This window comes from Cyprinus carpio, chromosome B2 (assembly GCF_018340385.1).
Source record: "Cyprinus carpio isolate SPL01 chromosome B2, ASM1834038v1, whole genome shotgun sequence".
NCBI classification, from domain to species: Eukaryota; Metazoa; Chordata; class Actinopteri; order Cypriniformes; family Cyprinidae; genus Cyprinus; species Cyprinus carpio.
This window is the reverse complement of record NC_056598.1, coordinates 856,078-873,107: the sequence shown is the minus strand read 5'-3', so window position 1 is coordinate 873,107 and position 17,030 is coordinate 856,078. Positions and strand designations below refer to the sequence as shown.

Genomic DNA, 17,030 nt, shown 5'->3' with positions numbered 1-17,030 from the left:
TATTTTTTAGAAACGAATGCAGTCATAAACCGATATATTCACTTATACATAATTCCTGACCTATGAAATTGTGTATTGAAATAGGGGTAAAGGATATTCAGTATGAGAGGGACTCGCTGTGGTTGGTTGTTCGCTTTCTCATTTGAAACGATCGCGGTTTTTCTGCACAAGTTCTGCCTCTGACGTCATGAATAGAACGCTGTATCCAGGCAACCGAAACAAAACACAGAAAGAGCTTTACTACTGCAGCTACTTTACAGACCGATTGCATATAAATAATAAAATACTAATTCATTTTGTAATATTGTTGCTTTCTTTTTGCTTGGACTGTTATTTTTCATGTAATATTTTTCTTGGGGAAAAAAAATCGTAAATAAAATAATTCCAACTCAAATCAATGTTTCATGTCTGTGTATTTTCATGCCCATATATTTATAATATATGCATCCATGCATACTTCTATTGGAGTAAATGTCACCAAAAGATCAAACTTACTTTTGTTTTAGATTTTTAGGTGAAACTTATTTCATTCAAAAAATATTTTTCCAAATTCCGTTGATGAAGATTAATAGACACGTGACATTTGACCCAATGAATGAATGAATGAATACTTAAGCAGATGGAGTGATTAAAAACTAAAAATAAATATCAATCAATGGAGCAACAGTATGTGCTCGGTCCTGATTCCTGAATTTTGACGGTTTAATATTGTTGATAACTCACTGCACAAAACACGTCGACACAAATCAAGTTCAAACTTGTTGCATGTGAATCTCAATTTAGTGTAGCATGGATTGTATTTTCTTTTACTTTGTGTATTTTTGTTACTAGCTTTCAAGGATAAGGTCATGCCTTTTTTGATATCAAAAATTCAAAATATTTGATATTTTAATTGTGACAATTTGGCGCCAAAAAACTTTTTTCCCTCCTCCTCACTTCCAAAAGGTAATAAAGCCTATTTGTTTTGACCTTTTGACATCCTAAAACTGCATAATTAGATAAAGAGCACTGCCGTAGGAGAGTTGTGTTCGGAAACTGAATATATTCAATTCACATACTCATCTAAACACCTGTAATTCACAGTTATTCAGAAAACATCAAAAGTAGTTACTGAAGGCTAATATGTAAAGACTTTCAAATCAAATTGTGCCAAACAAATACCAAACTACCATTCAGTACTTGAAAGACAACTTTTTAAAGCTCTTAAAAGGTTGGTGAATATTAGCCGACGAACAATAGTTCTATTCTAAACAGATGTGGACAGAGAGACAAACTCAGAAACATCTGGATTTCAGATGAAGATGAGAACCTTCACATTCCACAAGCTGAACCCATCAAACACACACAGACACAAGTGTACTCCAAGCATGTCACAATAAAACTATATTTATAAATTAAAAAAAAAAAAGAAATCTCCTTAACATGGTACTTCAAAGATTCTCCCAATACAATATTGCTGACAAACACTGAAAAATATATTCTCAGTAAAAACAAGTTCCATGAATAATGAAATATCTGCATGAGACATTTACTGAGAGTAAAAAATGTAAAAAGGGCAAAAAACCTCCCAAATACGTGCTAAATAAGGGCAACAGAAATCTGGAAATTTGACATCCTTGGTTGGACTACATTCACCTTGAATCCTCACACCCATATAGTGTTGTAGCTAAATCCCATTCAATTATTGCTATTTCTCTCAAAATCTCTCTTTTTTTGTCCCATCGTTCCATTTTCTCCAACAGCACCTTTGCCAAATATTTTGAGGTGATATTGTACATTTAGTAAAACATCTTAATCTGTAAGCATGAATTGTTTGCTTATGCTTTAGAAGACTAATTTCTAAGACCTAAGTGATGTTGGGGCTCACAAGCTACTGCATTTTAGGTCAGCACTAATCCTAATTCTAATTGGCTGCACTAGTAGGCCACGTTTTTTTTTTTTTTTTTTTAATTCATAAGGCAAAAAACAGCTTGGGCACTTCTGCTCGCAACGGTCACATGATGTCGACGAAGAACTCCCCATTGGCCGTGTTGCACGAGCGTCGGGAGCCCGTGAGTTCGGGGGGAATGCTGGCGAGGTGGCGGCCGGACGGTGACCCCGGGCCGGCTCGTGCAGATCCCTGCTTCAGGCTGTAGCTGTGAGATCGCGAGCTTCGCACGCTGCCCTCGCTGGGCGGCACCGAGCACTCGCTGGGGGCTCTGTCTCTGCGGAAGTCAATGTCATGAGCGTCGCCCATTTCGCTTCCTTCTCCTAACCTGAAGTCTCCAGCCGCGGTTTTCCCCTCAGTCCTGCTCCAGCTGCAGTTTGAACCGCTGCTCCCTACGGACAATAACATTAATGTGAGTGAGCCACTGTTTGAGATTGTGAGCATTAGGGCTAACCGTTAGTCGACCAGAAGAGGCTTGGTCGACCAAAATTTTATTAGTCGCTTAGTCTAATCAAAAAAACATCATGCAGTTTGTGTCGGACAGATCGTTAACGGCTTGGTCTAGGACGCTTGCGAATCATTCATCGACCTCAAATATGGCTTATCATCTGAAATACACACATATTAGCAACTTTAAATGGCTGCTCAATCTAATGTTAACCTAGAAAAAATGTGCGCTATTCAAGTGTGTGGAGTGTGTTAGCTGAACAGCAGTTCACTGCAGGACAGATGGAGGCGCTGGTTCGCTCACTTTCTCTTAAAATAGTCCCTGATTTTTGCTCATACAGATAAGAGTAATACATCTTTTGAATCTGTAAAGAGTCTACGTTTAGTTGTGTGCACTCACAATAACAACAACAGCAACAACAAAACAAATCGCACTTTTCTAAAATAATGAAAGCAAACAGGATGCGTTTTCTGCCGTCTCGGTCTCTGTGAACTTTGCCATGAAACTCCATAACTCTGTGTGTACTTGCCTTATAGACATGAAAAATATATCTATAGAGTGCGAACTGTCTACTTTCAAATGAACCAATTCAAATGGAAAACAAATATTATCAGATTATGTCATCCATATGAGACATGCATACAGGCGCATCCACTTCTGCAGAGATGACGAGTCAGTGTCGCTGACTTAAACCGAAAACAAAGAAAGCACTAGTTTATAAAAAAATTATTAAAATTTTAATGCAGCCATCTTACCGTTTTTCACTAATACATTCATAATCCTTACTTCTGCCGGTGTGCTGTGGCAAGCTTTATGCATGTGCTTGAGTGTTTATTAGGCTATGCAATTAAAGGTGCATTATAATGATTTATTAATAAATGTGCGATTAGTCGACTGATGCTTAAAATGAATGACTACTAGTTGACCAGAAAATTCTGTAGTTGAGGGCAGCAGTGTGATTTGAGGCGCCTCACCTTCACTGTGCTGGCTGCCTGCGCTGCCTCCACCGGCTTCAGAGTAGCTGTGAGCTGCATCCGGGAGGGAATGGGCAGGTGGTGGGTACTGATAAGGGAACGCGGTGGGCCAGGGAGCTTCAGCAGGGTGAAGCAATGGAGCGAGAGTGTCCTGATCAGACGCTCCGCTGGATCCGTCATGGTCATGCAGAGAGAGGTGGGCCATGTCTACAATAAAACACAGTCGTGTTGATAAGAGTGAAGGCACAATGTAAAACAATGTACAATGACTAACGATAATTTTGTTAACGAAAACTTAGTAGTATTCAACTACTAAGTTAATATGACACTGACAACATTAGAAAATATAACTACAATGTACAAAAATGTAATAAAAATAACTCTCTATATCCAAAATTACTCTATTTTCTTAAACCAAATACAAAAATGTCAACCTCCATGAGTTTTCATGGGGTTGCCAGATGTCAAGAAATCCCCTATCAGAGCATCTCTCTTAAAAAGGACACATTTCTGCCCTGTGTTTTAATTTATCTTCGTAAATTGGCAACCATGTGCATGCATTCTCTCTTGCTCTATGGAATTATCTGAAAACACAGACAAACACGTAAGTTAGAATTTAGCACATATTTGAATAGAATATTCTGCCCCAAATGAAAGTTTAATACAGTTAGTTTGTTCTTTTACACTGTTGCTTGCGCTGTTTGCTGTGACTACATCTGCCATCAAACCTTGTCAGTGATGAACTGTGAAAAAAACCCAAACATGGATCTCGACTACATTGTTAGCAACTGAGGCTGATGAATAAAAAATAAAAAAACTCTATGCCACAAAACAAAATCAACTTACTGTTGTTTTAACAGAAAGACATGAATACAATTTGGAATTATTGTCAGTGTTTTAACTTTTGAGAGAAGCTTTAGAGTTTTACCAGTTTTCATAATGTAGAGAGTGTGTTTATATTAATGACAATAATAAACTAGATTAGGTAAAATAAACCATGTGTATGCATAAAGTTGAAAGCACAATAATTCTGATGTACTTTATCAAATGGCAACAACCACGATTCTTATATGTTAAGCAAAATAATTGTGATTATCAGTTTAACCATTATGAAGCATGACAACTAAAACTGGATTAAAGCTCCCAGACTTTTAGTCAACCAAAACTTGACTAAACAAAAAACAGGGCAGCTTGACTAAATATGTTAAAAACTAAAAAAGACATTTGACACGGGACTAAAACTAAATTAAAAAACAGCTGACAAAATGAACACTAATGGTGATAAAGATGACTACATTTTCACTTGGACAAGTGAAGTATTAGCCTCTGGTGAGCTAGACATATAATTTTCCCTTGTATGGACAGGAGTACACTAAACATAGCACTGGAATATTTATACAACTACATAAACAGATATCGACCTTTTTATATACTGAACAACTGGAATAACTCCAATTCAAATAGCCCTTTCTAGTGCACAATGAAAGAATGCAGTTGTTTTATTCAAATTTACAATGGACAAGTACAAAATGTAAACTGTTAATCCATAGTGTTAAAGGATAAGCTGAAAAATTACAATTCTGTTATATATATATATATATATTTACAATGACCTTCTGAACCGAAGTGACTCTTTCTTCTGTGGGGCACAACAGGAGATTTTTAGGAGAATCTCTGAGCTGCTCTATTTATATATACAATGAATGCATATACAGTACAGGTCAAAAGTTTTTTTTATTTGATCAAATACAGAAAAAAATGTAATATTGTGATATATTATTACAATTTAAAATAATTGTTTTTAAATTTATTATACTTTAAATTATCATTTATTTCTGTGATGCAAAGCTGAATTTTTAGGATCATTATAGCATGATCCTTTAGAAATCATTCTAATATGATGATTCATTATCAAAGTTGGAAACAGTTCTGCTGCTTAATATTTTTTCAGAACATGTGATACTTTTTTAGGATACTTTGATGAATAAAAAAATAAAAAAGAAGCGATGTATTTAAAATATAAATATTTTGTAATAACAATATACACTACTGGTCAGTAATTTGGGGTCAGTAATTTTTTCCTTTCTTTTTTTTTTTATTTTTATACTTTTATTCAGCAAGGATGTGTTAAACTGATAAAAAGTGATAGTAAAGAAAATATATTAGAATATATATTATTAGAATTTTTTTTTATTTTGAATAAATGCAGTTCTTTTTAACCTTTTATTCATCAAATATATTAGACAGCAGAACTGTTTCCAACACTCATAATAAATCAGAATATTAGAATGATTTCTAAATGATCATGTGATAGACTGGATGTTACATGTGACACTGAAGGCTGGAGTAATGATGCTGAAAATTCAGCTTTGTATGGTTGGAGTTAATTATTTTTTTAAAAGTATATTCAAATAGAAAACTATTATTTTAAGTTGTAATAATATTTCACAATATTACAGTTTTTTCTGTATTTTTGATCAAATAAATGCAGGCTTGATGAGCAGAAGAGACTTCTTTCAAAAACATTAAAAATAGTAATGTTTCAAAACTTTTGACCTGTACTGTATAAGCTATTAATCCATTTGACTTTCACATTGGTGTTGGTTTAGTGTGTCTAGGCCTTAACTGGGCAGTTCTAGAAATAAGCTAAATATGATAGTTTTGTGAGAGGATTGTAATTTAAAGCCATAGCTCTCAAATGGCAAATCAAGTGCACCACAGGATCCACTTTTTGATAAAATTCTCATTTGTGGCTGAACTGTTGTGGTAAAAGTACTTACTTCCAGAAAGATCACCAAAGATGTAGTAGCACTGCTCTGAGAAGGTGATTTTGTTGACAGTGTGGCGGATGAAGCCGGCTTTCAACAGGTTGCTGGCGTATTTTCGTGCTTCACGGCGATCTGCAAACCCCTCCACGTGATGAAACAACCAGTCAACAACATCAGAGCCTGTAAGACAATATATGCACCAGTTATATATAGCAGCTCCATCAGGTAGCTTATTTTTCTTCCCTCTTGTGATGTCTGAAATTATATGAGTGTAACAAACTATCAAAATTATGAAAAAATAAATAAATGCAGGAGGATGACTTGGTTCTATCTATCGGTTAATTACTGGATTTTGGATTTGGCCGCTGCACTAAAAATCAATGCGAACTTGCAAAGGAACAACTGCAAATGACTGGAGAAGTCTGGCATATGTCACCAGAGAAAAATCTGTCATTTCACTGCAAGATCGAGTTATGACATCAAAAAAAAGAAAAAAGAAAATATGTGGATGGATCACTAACAATAAGATCAATAACATGCATTTAAAAAAAAAAAAACATGAATTTTCATTTCATGCCAATTTTACACAGCTCTCTATATCTCTACCTCGCAATGACATCTTTACCATCCATACAATAATCAACAATAATCCCTCTGCTCCAGCAGCCTGTCATTCAAATAAGATCACAGCAATTATCAAACTGTGATCGAAATATCCAATCAATTCTTAATGGACAAAATCAACATTCTTTCCCTATTCTTCATTTCTTCACTCAGATAAACATTTCAAGTAGGGATGATCTAATAATAAAACTTTGTTTCATGTTGACTAAGATAATATTCAAGTAAATTATAAATGTTAACTGATACAAACTATCATTTAAAAACACCGTCAGTAATTTTAAGCATTAAAAAGTGTGTCTTGACCTATAAAAGCATTGGCTATAGTGATCTTCAGCCACATTCTGTCTCGAACTTCCAGTCCTGAGTCTGGACAGGCCATTGCTTTTGCAACTGTTGCCATGTCGCTGTGGACGGACAGGTGGTAGTCATCAAATCCTGCGAGAAGAACAACACACAGTTTACAAAAGCACAAAACACAAAGCATCTGCCTGGTGGCGAGAAACCAGGACCTCCCATGTTCCACGTTCCACACCCAAATATCTAAATATAACTCAAGTCCTCTCAATCTAAGTCACAAGGTTATTTTCTTCACCCATCTTGTCATTTGCCAGGTCAACTAATAAGTCTGATCACTCAGAACAACTTTCCTTAACAAGCCCCATGATTTAAGAAAAACCTAAAGCATGATCTATAAGCATTTGTGAAATATTTTTCCTGTGAGCTGAACTGTTTGACAGTTTTTCATTTTCTGTCACTAAGCATGTTTCCTACGAATTACTTGTTCTCCATATGTAAAAAGTTTTGAGCATTCTTGTCCATAATGCAACTGTTGTGGGATGAATTTAGGGGTCACAATTTAGCCATAGCAAAGAAATTTTAAATTGTGTGCCATACCGTGGCAACAATAGTGTAGAGCAGATATCTTACTCTCTGTTTCTGGGATGGAGCTGGAGATGGAAGAGCTGGTGGAGGTGACCGTGCTCATGGAGGGACTCATGCCGTAGGGAGGATAGACACCCGTCATGGCTGCCGTATGGGACACCCAGGCTGCAGGGTCAATGGGCCGGATGGGCTCACCTGGGACAGAAGGCAATCGGTACTCAACAAATAGTACAGAACAGGTGAGTTCGAGTTTTCACCGTAACACTTTACAAGGCTTCAAGATGAACAATGACGGAGAACGATCTAAACCCTGTTGTTAAAACTAACACAGTACATGTACACATCTTTTATTTAAAAAAAAAAAAAAAAAAATAACTTTCTTCAGTGGTTCTTTGCAGCACTTTAGGTTCTTCTTATCAAGAACCATTTCTGAACATTAAAAAAGACATTGAGATACAACACTTTAAATCTTGTACTTCAATGTACCATTCAAATCTATTATACTTTGTCAGTGCAAAATGTGTGATTTGAGAGCTTACCAGTGAAAGACAACATCATATGATTTCAATATACGTTCACAATACCTTACAAAGGTTTGGGGTCAGTAAGATTTGATGTTTTTGAAAAAAGGCCTCTAATGCTCACCAAGGCTGCATATATTTAATCAAAAATACAGTAAAAACAGTACTATTGTGCAATATTATTACACTTTTCTATCTGAATGTATTTTAGTCCTGTGATGCAAAGCTGAATTGTCAGCATCATTACTCCAGTCTTCAGTGTCACATGATCTTCAGAAATCATTCTAATATGCTGATTTGCTGCTCAAGAAACATTTCTGATTATTATCAATGTTGAAAACAGTTGTACGGTTTAATATTTTTGATGAAACATTTACTTTTTTTTAGAAATCAAAAGAAAGTTAGACATTTTTTGTGACATTAGTATGTAGTCATTTATTCCTTTCTCCAAAGAAAAAAAAAAACCTTACTGTCTCTGCTGATGATAGTTTATCTTATGTTGCATTTATGTGTTAATGAGTGTATGAGAGGGGGGAAAAAATGAACACTCACTCCTTGGCAAAGCAAAGCAACTGTTTGGGTTTGGGTCCCAGCATTTGGCCACAGTAAGCGACACGGGGCTGCAAAAAAAAATTGGTGCAGCTGTTAACACACTTTTGTTGATAAGCTAAACACATCCCATAAAACTTCAATGTTTTGTAATATGACTCACCCAGGCTTATGCACGATCTCCCTCAGCACTCGCACCGCATCATCGTTGCACATGTTCTCAAAGTTGATGTCATTCACCTGTGAGAAAAAAACAGAAACCTGAACTGATGCAACCAGAGTCTGTGTCAGATACCTATCCCGAACACGTTCTTATCCAGTCCTCACCTGCAGCAGCATGTCCCCGGGCTCGATCCGCCCATCGGCCGCCACTGCTCCGCCCTTCATTATGGAGCCGATGTAGATGCCTCCATCACCGCGCTCGTTACTCTGACCGACGATACTGATGCCCAGGAAGTTATACTTCTCTAAATGAGGTAAAGCAAGAGAGACTTATGGCAACTAGTGGACTTCAATAACATGTAGCTTTACACATCTATAATATCATCCTTAGAGTCTTTGGGAGAAAAATAAGTGCCTTTAATAATTTAATTATACAGCACCAATTTAATTAAAGCAATAAGGCACTCACGGCTGTATTTTATTGTTCATATAATCAGAGTTTAATTAAAAAGCAACAAATGCAGACTCACCCATATTTAAAGTGACAGTGATGATATTCAGAGACATAGTGGAGTCAGTGATGCTACTGAAAGATGAAGACTGAAGGAAGAAAGACAAAGATGGTTTTAAATTCAGGATGTTTTCTATATCGTATTAGACTCTTAAGAGCTCTGCCTGCTGTCTCACCCTCTCCATTTGCTGGGCTTTAGGTCTGCGTCTCCGCCGGCGGTGTCGTCTCATTAGCCTGGACGAGCCGCTTTGCTCCGTAACACTGCTGAAACTGCAGAACGGATGTCACAATATGGTGATTACATGAGCTTCCCGTTTCAGTTTGTTTTGAGTCACAGGCAATGTGAAACATTATTGATCACTAGGGATAGGAATCAGAAAGATTTAATAGAGATAGTTCACCCAAAAATAAAAACAAATTAGGGCTGCATTATAAATTGTATTTTAATTGTGGTCACGATTTCTGCTTCTCTCAGTTTGTTAGGCATAACAGTCTGCGATATTTGCCCAAAGGTTGTTTATCCTGCAAATGTTTCATTTTAATTTGGCATTTGCATTATCTTGCATTGGTTACAAGCCTCCACAAGCTTTTATGGTTGCCAGATGTCAAGAGTTTATATCCCCAAACAGAGATTTTCTCTTAAATTGATACACACTCTAGATTACTGAAAAACCACTGAGAAGCTGAAAACACAGGCAAACATATAAGCTGGAGTTTAGCGATCTTTACTGAGACATTCTGCCCAAATAAAAGTGCAATACAGCTAGTCTATGTTCTTTATGAGGCCATTTGCACTGTTTGCTGTGAAATGCGAGTTTACTTTGCTTGATTTGAGCTTATCTGACATACAAATCAATAACCGTGATTATCATGGTTAACCATTATTGTGCAGCCCTATTCAATGCTTAAACATTAAGGAAAATTTTTGCATTTCCTAACCTTGTCTGATTATCATTAAAAAGCACATCTCTTACCATAAAATGATCAACCCTAACAAAATGTGAACACAAAACCAGTCATAAGAGTCAATTTTCAAAATTGAGATTTATACATCATCTGAAAGCCGAACAAATAAGCTTTCCATTGATGTATGGTTTGTTAGGAGGACAATGTTTGGCTGAGATACAACTATTTGAAAATCTGGAATCTGAGGGTTAAAAAAAAAAAAAATAAATCAAAATATTGAGAAAATCTCCTTTAAATTTTTTTAAGTTCTTAGCAATGCATATTACTAATAAAAACATAAGTTTTAATATATTTACAGTGGGAAATTTACAAAATATCTTCATGAAACATGATCTTTTCTTAATATCCTAATGATTTTTGGCATAAAAAAAAAATTATAATTTTAACCCATAAAATGTATTTTTGGCTATTGCTACAAATATACCCCAGCGACTTAAGACTGCTTTTGTGCTCCAGGGTCAAAAATAGGATTCCCAAGCCTATCAATAACATTAATATACCCTTATTTTAAACAATTTCCAAAATCTCAAATCACAAACTATGATTAGCCACACCTGCTTGTCAAACTGCTCAAGTCAGAGCTCTCACTAAACCACTGGGGCTCGCCGTGATTGTAATCATATTGAGAACGAACAAATGCTGTGAGACTCACCGGCTGGTGGAGCCGTCATCCGAGTCAAAACAGCTGCTCGATTCCAGTTCACTGCTCATGAGGGAAGAGCGGCTGTCACAGATGTCATAACCTCTGCCGCCCCGTGAGTAGCCGTTCTGCCTTCCTCCTAGATGAATTACCATTGATATTAATGCTTAGTTCTTCCAAATATGAACTATTCTTACTTTTAAATATGAACCTTTTACTGATGGCATCGTAAGACATGCACAGTGAGATGAGAGTGTTGACACGCACCAGAGTGCTCATGCGAGTGTTTCCTGCGCGATCTGTCCCTCTCCCTCCTGTGTGACACGACCGAATCAGTCTCCGTCTCATCGTCCACACCGTGCCGGCTGCCTGCAGCCTTTGGACTGTGTGCGGGAGAAGATTAAAGAGTACAGACACAAAAGACTGTGAGAACATGCTCCTTGTTTTGAGTTTTGCTGCCAACTTGTGGTTCGATCTGATCATTTGTACAACACAGAAAAACAAGCGTACTGGAAGGACGGGGGTCTGGAGTCTCCAATGCCTTGGCTTCTCTCGTGAGACGGCGGCCGCTCGGACTGACTCTCCGCCACCGAGCATCCATCTGAGTGAGAGCCGTCTGATGACACCAGCTATCAACACACACAAAGAAACAATGACATGCAGTTTACAGTAAGCTGAAGAGGTTATATTTGAATCAATACATGTTTAAACACAGCTTATCAGAATTGCTTCTCATTGAGAAAGCACACTTTTTGCAATCTAACATACCTGTACTACAAACTCCTGTCACTGATCTCTCAGTATATAAACTAACTGTATATCCCCTCACTATACAAATACATAACAATACCCTAATCTTCATACATGGCCTATAATATGGTTCCAGGTCAAGCAACATTTAAAAACAGAGCAATAAAAAAAAACAAATTAAAGTGATTCTAGTTATAACAAGACCTTGTTGTTTTCATATGTTTAAAAAAAAAAAAAAAAAAAAAAAAAAAAAAAAAAAAAAAAAAAAAAAAAAAAAAAAAAAAAAAAAAAAAAAAAAAAAAACTTTTATATATTTTTCAAAAAAAGTTTACATTTAATGACTCTAAAAATGTCATGTGGTGCAACCGTCAAGTAAAACCATATGTGTGTACACAATTTCTCTCATCATCATATTCTTCGGGGTAAAAAGTATTTTTTACAAAATCATGAAATATTAATGTATAAACAGCAGTAATTTTTGGGGTGCTGCACCACATGACATTTTGCAACCTGAACTAACCTTGCCTTGTCACTAAAAGCTCAAACTATCTGATATTTTACATTTTTAAAGTATTGACTTTGTCACACAGATATGTATATGTACTTGGATCATCTGTGGAATATGAAGGGTTATAAAATATTCATCCAGTCATCCCTCGGCCCGAGGGTTATGATAGGCTGCACTACCTGCCTGTCAAAGTATGTATTTGCATCCATCCGTGCACACAGTTCGTGCAAACATATGTCATCAGCACATTCCATTACGCTATTGTAAAGACGTTTTCCAAAATATCTTTGTTTTTCGTATTCAATGAAAAAGTGGTGATCTAAAAATCTGTTTACTGTCACGTGAAGCTCTGCACATGTTCTTGAATACTGTCTTGATCACTGGCTGTTCATCTAAAATTCCAGTCAAGTTCATCTCTCCTCTTCCTGGTGAGAGGAAATCGGCCATTTGTACTTACCCCAGAACTGCTTTGTTTAAATAGTAAAATATTAATCGTGTGTTTGTTCATGCATATGCTGTCATTCAGAATGAAAAAGATGTTCTTTGTGGTTGCATGCCATTTAAATATAAACGAGCCGCTCATTAGACAAAGCTTATGCAGCATACCAAAGTCTCTGATTAGCTGCATCAGACCGAAGTGAACCTTAAGCAGGGATGACTGGCAGACTCTTTGAAAAATACAAACACAGCAGAGCCAGCACTCAAGAGAACCGGGAATGCACTGAATTAAAAGGCTGATCTAATATGCAAGAAACACCAGGGAATTAAGATGCAGGACTAGATGGGATGTGTGCACGTTTCTGTTCTCACCCAGCAAATCACACGCCCATTGTAACAGGGAAGTTTTGCATTGTCGTCGGTGATTTCCTCTTTGACCACCCTGCAGAGAGAAAAAAAAAAAGTCAGACAAGTCTTATTTTCCAACCACAGTCTGTGTGCGAACTGCAAAACAGAAAGCTCAGCTTTAGAGATCCCCAGAGTGTCTGGCTGGGAATAAATTAGAATACATAAATGAGACAATGCCATTAGATGAAAGAAAGGACGGGTTGGATCAGAAACGCATAATAAATCAGATAAACATGCACACACACACGTGCTCACAGAACACACAAAAGACTGAACGCAGGGAGACTCCAGAAGATGAGATCCCAAACTCATGAATTCAAAGATAGTTCAGCTTTACAAGATGTACCACTAGAAAGATGAGTTTGCAAATCTGTAAGAAAAGACCTGTTTGTTCAAATGCTCATATGTAAAACTAGCACAAGCTTACATCATTTACAACCAACAACGATTAGAACATGACTCTCTGAAACAGATCATTTAGATTCCACTATCAGTTTGTGTAACACACAACAAAAATGTGTATACATAACTGCCTACGAGGCAAACAATAAATCATGTTTCCCATTCTTTATGACCATTACATTTACATTTATGACCATTATATTTACATGTACCAATGCTTGAAAATTAAATAATCCTGTAGTGTGGTCAAAAGCACAAATATTCCATGCTTGCTCTGAATTATCATGTACACTATCGTGCAAAACTTTTGTGCCAGTAAGTTTTTTAATTAGAATTTAATACTTTAATTTAGCAAGAATGCATTTAACTGAAAGTAACAAAAAGGATTTTTACACTTACACAAAATATTTCTATTTCACTGTTCTTTTGAACTTTCTACTCATACAAGAAATCCCAGAAAAAAGTTATTGAAAAAAAATTCTACACTGATAAGCAAATCAGTATATTAGAATGATTTCTGAAGGATCATGTGACACTGAAGACTGGAGTAATTATGCTGAAAATTCAACTTTCATCACAGGAATAAATTACTTTTTGATTTATTAAATTAGACAACACCTATTCTGAATTGCAATACTATATCATAAAATTTTTGTTTAAATAAATGCAGCCATGGTGAGCATTAGAAAACTATTTTTAAACATATAAATAAATCTTACTGACCCCAATTATTATGTACTATAGTCTATGTATAGTGTAATTAATATGTATAGTTGGATCATGCAGTATAGTATGTCAACTTTCCAAAAGTGAAATGTTATTTACGAACCAAGGGATGAGTCAAAATTATTTACTGTGGTATTTAAAACCATGCTACAGATGCTTTATATTTTAAAACCAGATTATTTCGTTATTCTATACTACACGTTTTTAACATAAACTACCCATTTTGATGTGCATGGAGAAAAAAAGAAAGAAAAAAAACACTAATCCAATAACGGCATTTAAAATTTTGTGTAAAAAGACTCTTTGTTGTGTTGACAGACGTGTAAGACATCAATAGAGACAGATTCAATTGAGCTATTCATTTCCGTTTGGCAGAAATCTGAGACTGCCACTTCAACGATGAACATCTTTAAGCTTTTAATGAACTTTTCTGAAGGGGAGTTAAAGGGAGGGGAACGGGACGATCAAACTACGACATATTTCACTTGGGAAGGTTGTAAAGCTGCCAGCGCTGAAGCGATCAGGGCATTCCAGTCACTGCCTGCAGTTGTTCCAAGACAACATTCTTGGGCCTAATGCAACAGACAGACAAGACAAGAACACTAGCCAGTGCTCCAAATGAGACTTATTCACAAGCTAGGGGTTAGTTTAAAGATACAGGTAACACTATATATAATGCACTTTTAAACCAGAACACAAATATGAAGTCAAGTTTCACAACATTTCCAGATACTACAATCAACGTACAAGTATCTATTGGCCGGTCAAGCACAATATATTGTAATAATGCCGATATATAAAGAAAAAGCCCCCAAAAAAAATCAATCGCAAACTCAATTCGTTTTCATGACCTTTCAAACTAGTCATGATTATTGAAAAATGATTTATTATTTTATTTATAAGTCAATTTCGAGATTTTGCTGGGCGGGTTTTAATTAACCTATTTGATGATTATATTGTAATATATATATATATATATATATATATATATATATATATATATATATATAATATATATATATATATATATATATATATTATATATATATATATATATATATATATATACACATTATTTCCAATAAGACTTTACAAACACTACTTTGCAAGCAAGTTTTACTCTTTACAAGCACTCACGATGAGTAATATCCAATCAATTATGTTTAAACACAAAGCTCGAAAGAATTGTATTCCTTAACTAATTTCCATGCTGTACCACACTTTAAAATATGCATACATTTAAGAAAAATGTTACGTTTATATATTAAATATATACATGTAAATATTTTCAAAATATATGCTGTATGTGTGTGTATTTATATATACACATAATAAATTTACACAACACGCACACATATATTATGCAAAGAAAAACTTTTATTTTGATTGCGATTAATCGCGATTAATCGTTTGACAGCGCTACCCTGGTCTACTTATCCAAATATAGGTACAAGGTCTGCTTTTAAAGGCCTAAATAAGAGGTCAGAGAGTTCACGTGAACTCCAAACGGCATAGGGAAGGAAACCTTGGGAAATGACCGAGACCACACCATAAATAATGTTAAACGCGTCCAAATCCTCAATGTTTTCATCATTTGGGGGATGTTGGGTTTTGGGCTGAACGGCGCATGCGCACTGCACGTTCAAATCGACTCTACTGTACTTCTGTGCGTTTGAATCGAGGTGGAACATTCCTCAAAGTGTTAGTTTCGGCGATACCCGCTCATAAATGTCCTGACGTGGAGGTGCTTTATGAAAAAAAGAAAATACTTTACGAACACAATAAGGGTAAAGAAACCCCCAAAACCAAGAACGCTTTTGTGTAGTCATGGCAATTCAGACTGACGCTGAAGAACATTCAAGAAGAAAGGATCCTAAACTACTCCCTCCTGTGCTACTTTGACTGTGGTCACCAACCATTCACTAACTAACTAACTAACTAACTGCTCCCAAAGCTGATGTCGACAGGCCAAAAGCCATATTTGAGAGTAATCCAGCCTTAAAATGGATGCCGTCGTCAACTGAACAGGACCCAGCACTCACCCCTGCTGAACCCCGCACACACACACCGTTCATTCTCTCCGTTCACACACAGCTGTGTCCAACACAACTAACAAAAGACATTATATCAGCCTCTGAAAAACCAAGGCAGTCGATCCACGATCCAAACAAGGAGAAAAAAATGTGGAATTGTGTGTTAAACCCGAGAAACACATGCATAAGTGCGAAGAAAACTAATGTACGGCGGGCTCACCCGAAGTCATCGTCCATAGATTTAAAGAAAAACTTGTAGTTTGGTTTCTTGAGGGCGTTTTTGAGGTCCAAAAGGGTGACCCTTTCGGCAGGGATGGGCAGTTTGACCAGGTATGGAGTTTCCTGGTCGTCGAGGTGGTAGATAACTTTAGTGTCCCCCATTGCAGACCGCTGGGGAGAAGCGAACGGCGGGCATCCAGCGCAGGGGCCCCTGATGCCCCTCCAGAGTGGGCTTTTGCTCGCTTCCACCCGCCAGCTGACTTTTTTTTTGTTAATCCCGTTCTTTCTTTCTTCGCTTCCTCCGGAGTTCCCAGGAATCTTGTATATCAGCGCGAATATCCCATGAGCTATAAAAGCTATTAGTGACCCACACTCTTATTTCACCGCGTCCCGCATGTTGAGAGCGCAGGATAGCGCGTGAAATGTGTGCTAAAGACGCTTGTTTTAGTCAGGAATGCCGTGTCTTCTCGGAGAGCTTCCCTGTGCTCTCCTTCCAGAGGGTTTTGTATTGCTTTCATTGACGCCGGATGCCCGGGGACACGCGCGCCCTCTAGCGGAGAGGGGTGGAAGGTGT

The 17,030-nt window shown here is 36.7% G+C and overlaps 1 protein-coding gene across 1 annotated transcript; it reads right to left on the bottom strand.

Moving 5' to 3' along the window:
• Positions 1-1,266: 1,266 nt before the first annotated feature.
• Positions 1,267-17,014, bottom strand: LOC109101891 (segment polarity protein dishevelled homolog DVL-3-like). Its single transcript, XM_042717663.1, has 15 exons — positions 16,458-17,014; positions 13,041-13,110; positions 11,483-11,601; positions 11,240-11,355; positions 10,985-11,111; positions 9,543-9,636; positions 9,386-9,455; positions 9,021-9,160; positions 8,857-8,933; positions 8,697-8,764; positions 7,669-7,818; positions 7,045-7,176; positions 6,130-6,297; positions 3,350-3,556; positions 1,267-2,319 (listed from the first exon to the last, which is right to left on the bottom strand). Exons 1-15 carry the CDS (start codon positions 16,616-16,618, stop codon positions 1,994-1,996), a joined length of 2,025 nt encoding a protein of 674 aa, XP_042573597.1. The 5' UTR covers positions 16,619-17,014; the 3' UTR covers positions 1,267-1,993.
• Between the last annotated feature and the right edge of the window lie 16 nt (positions 17,015-17,030).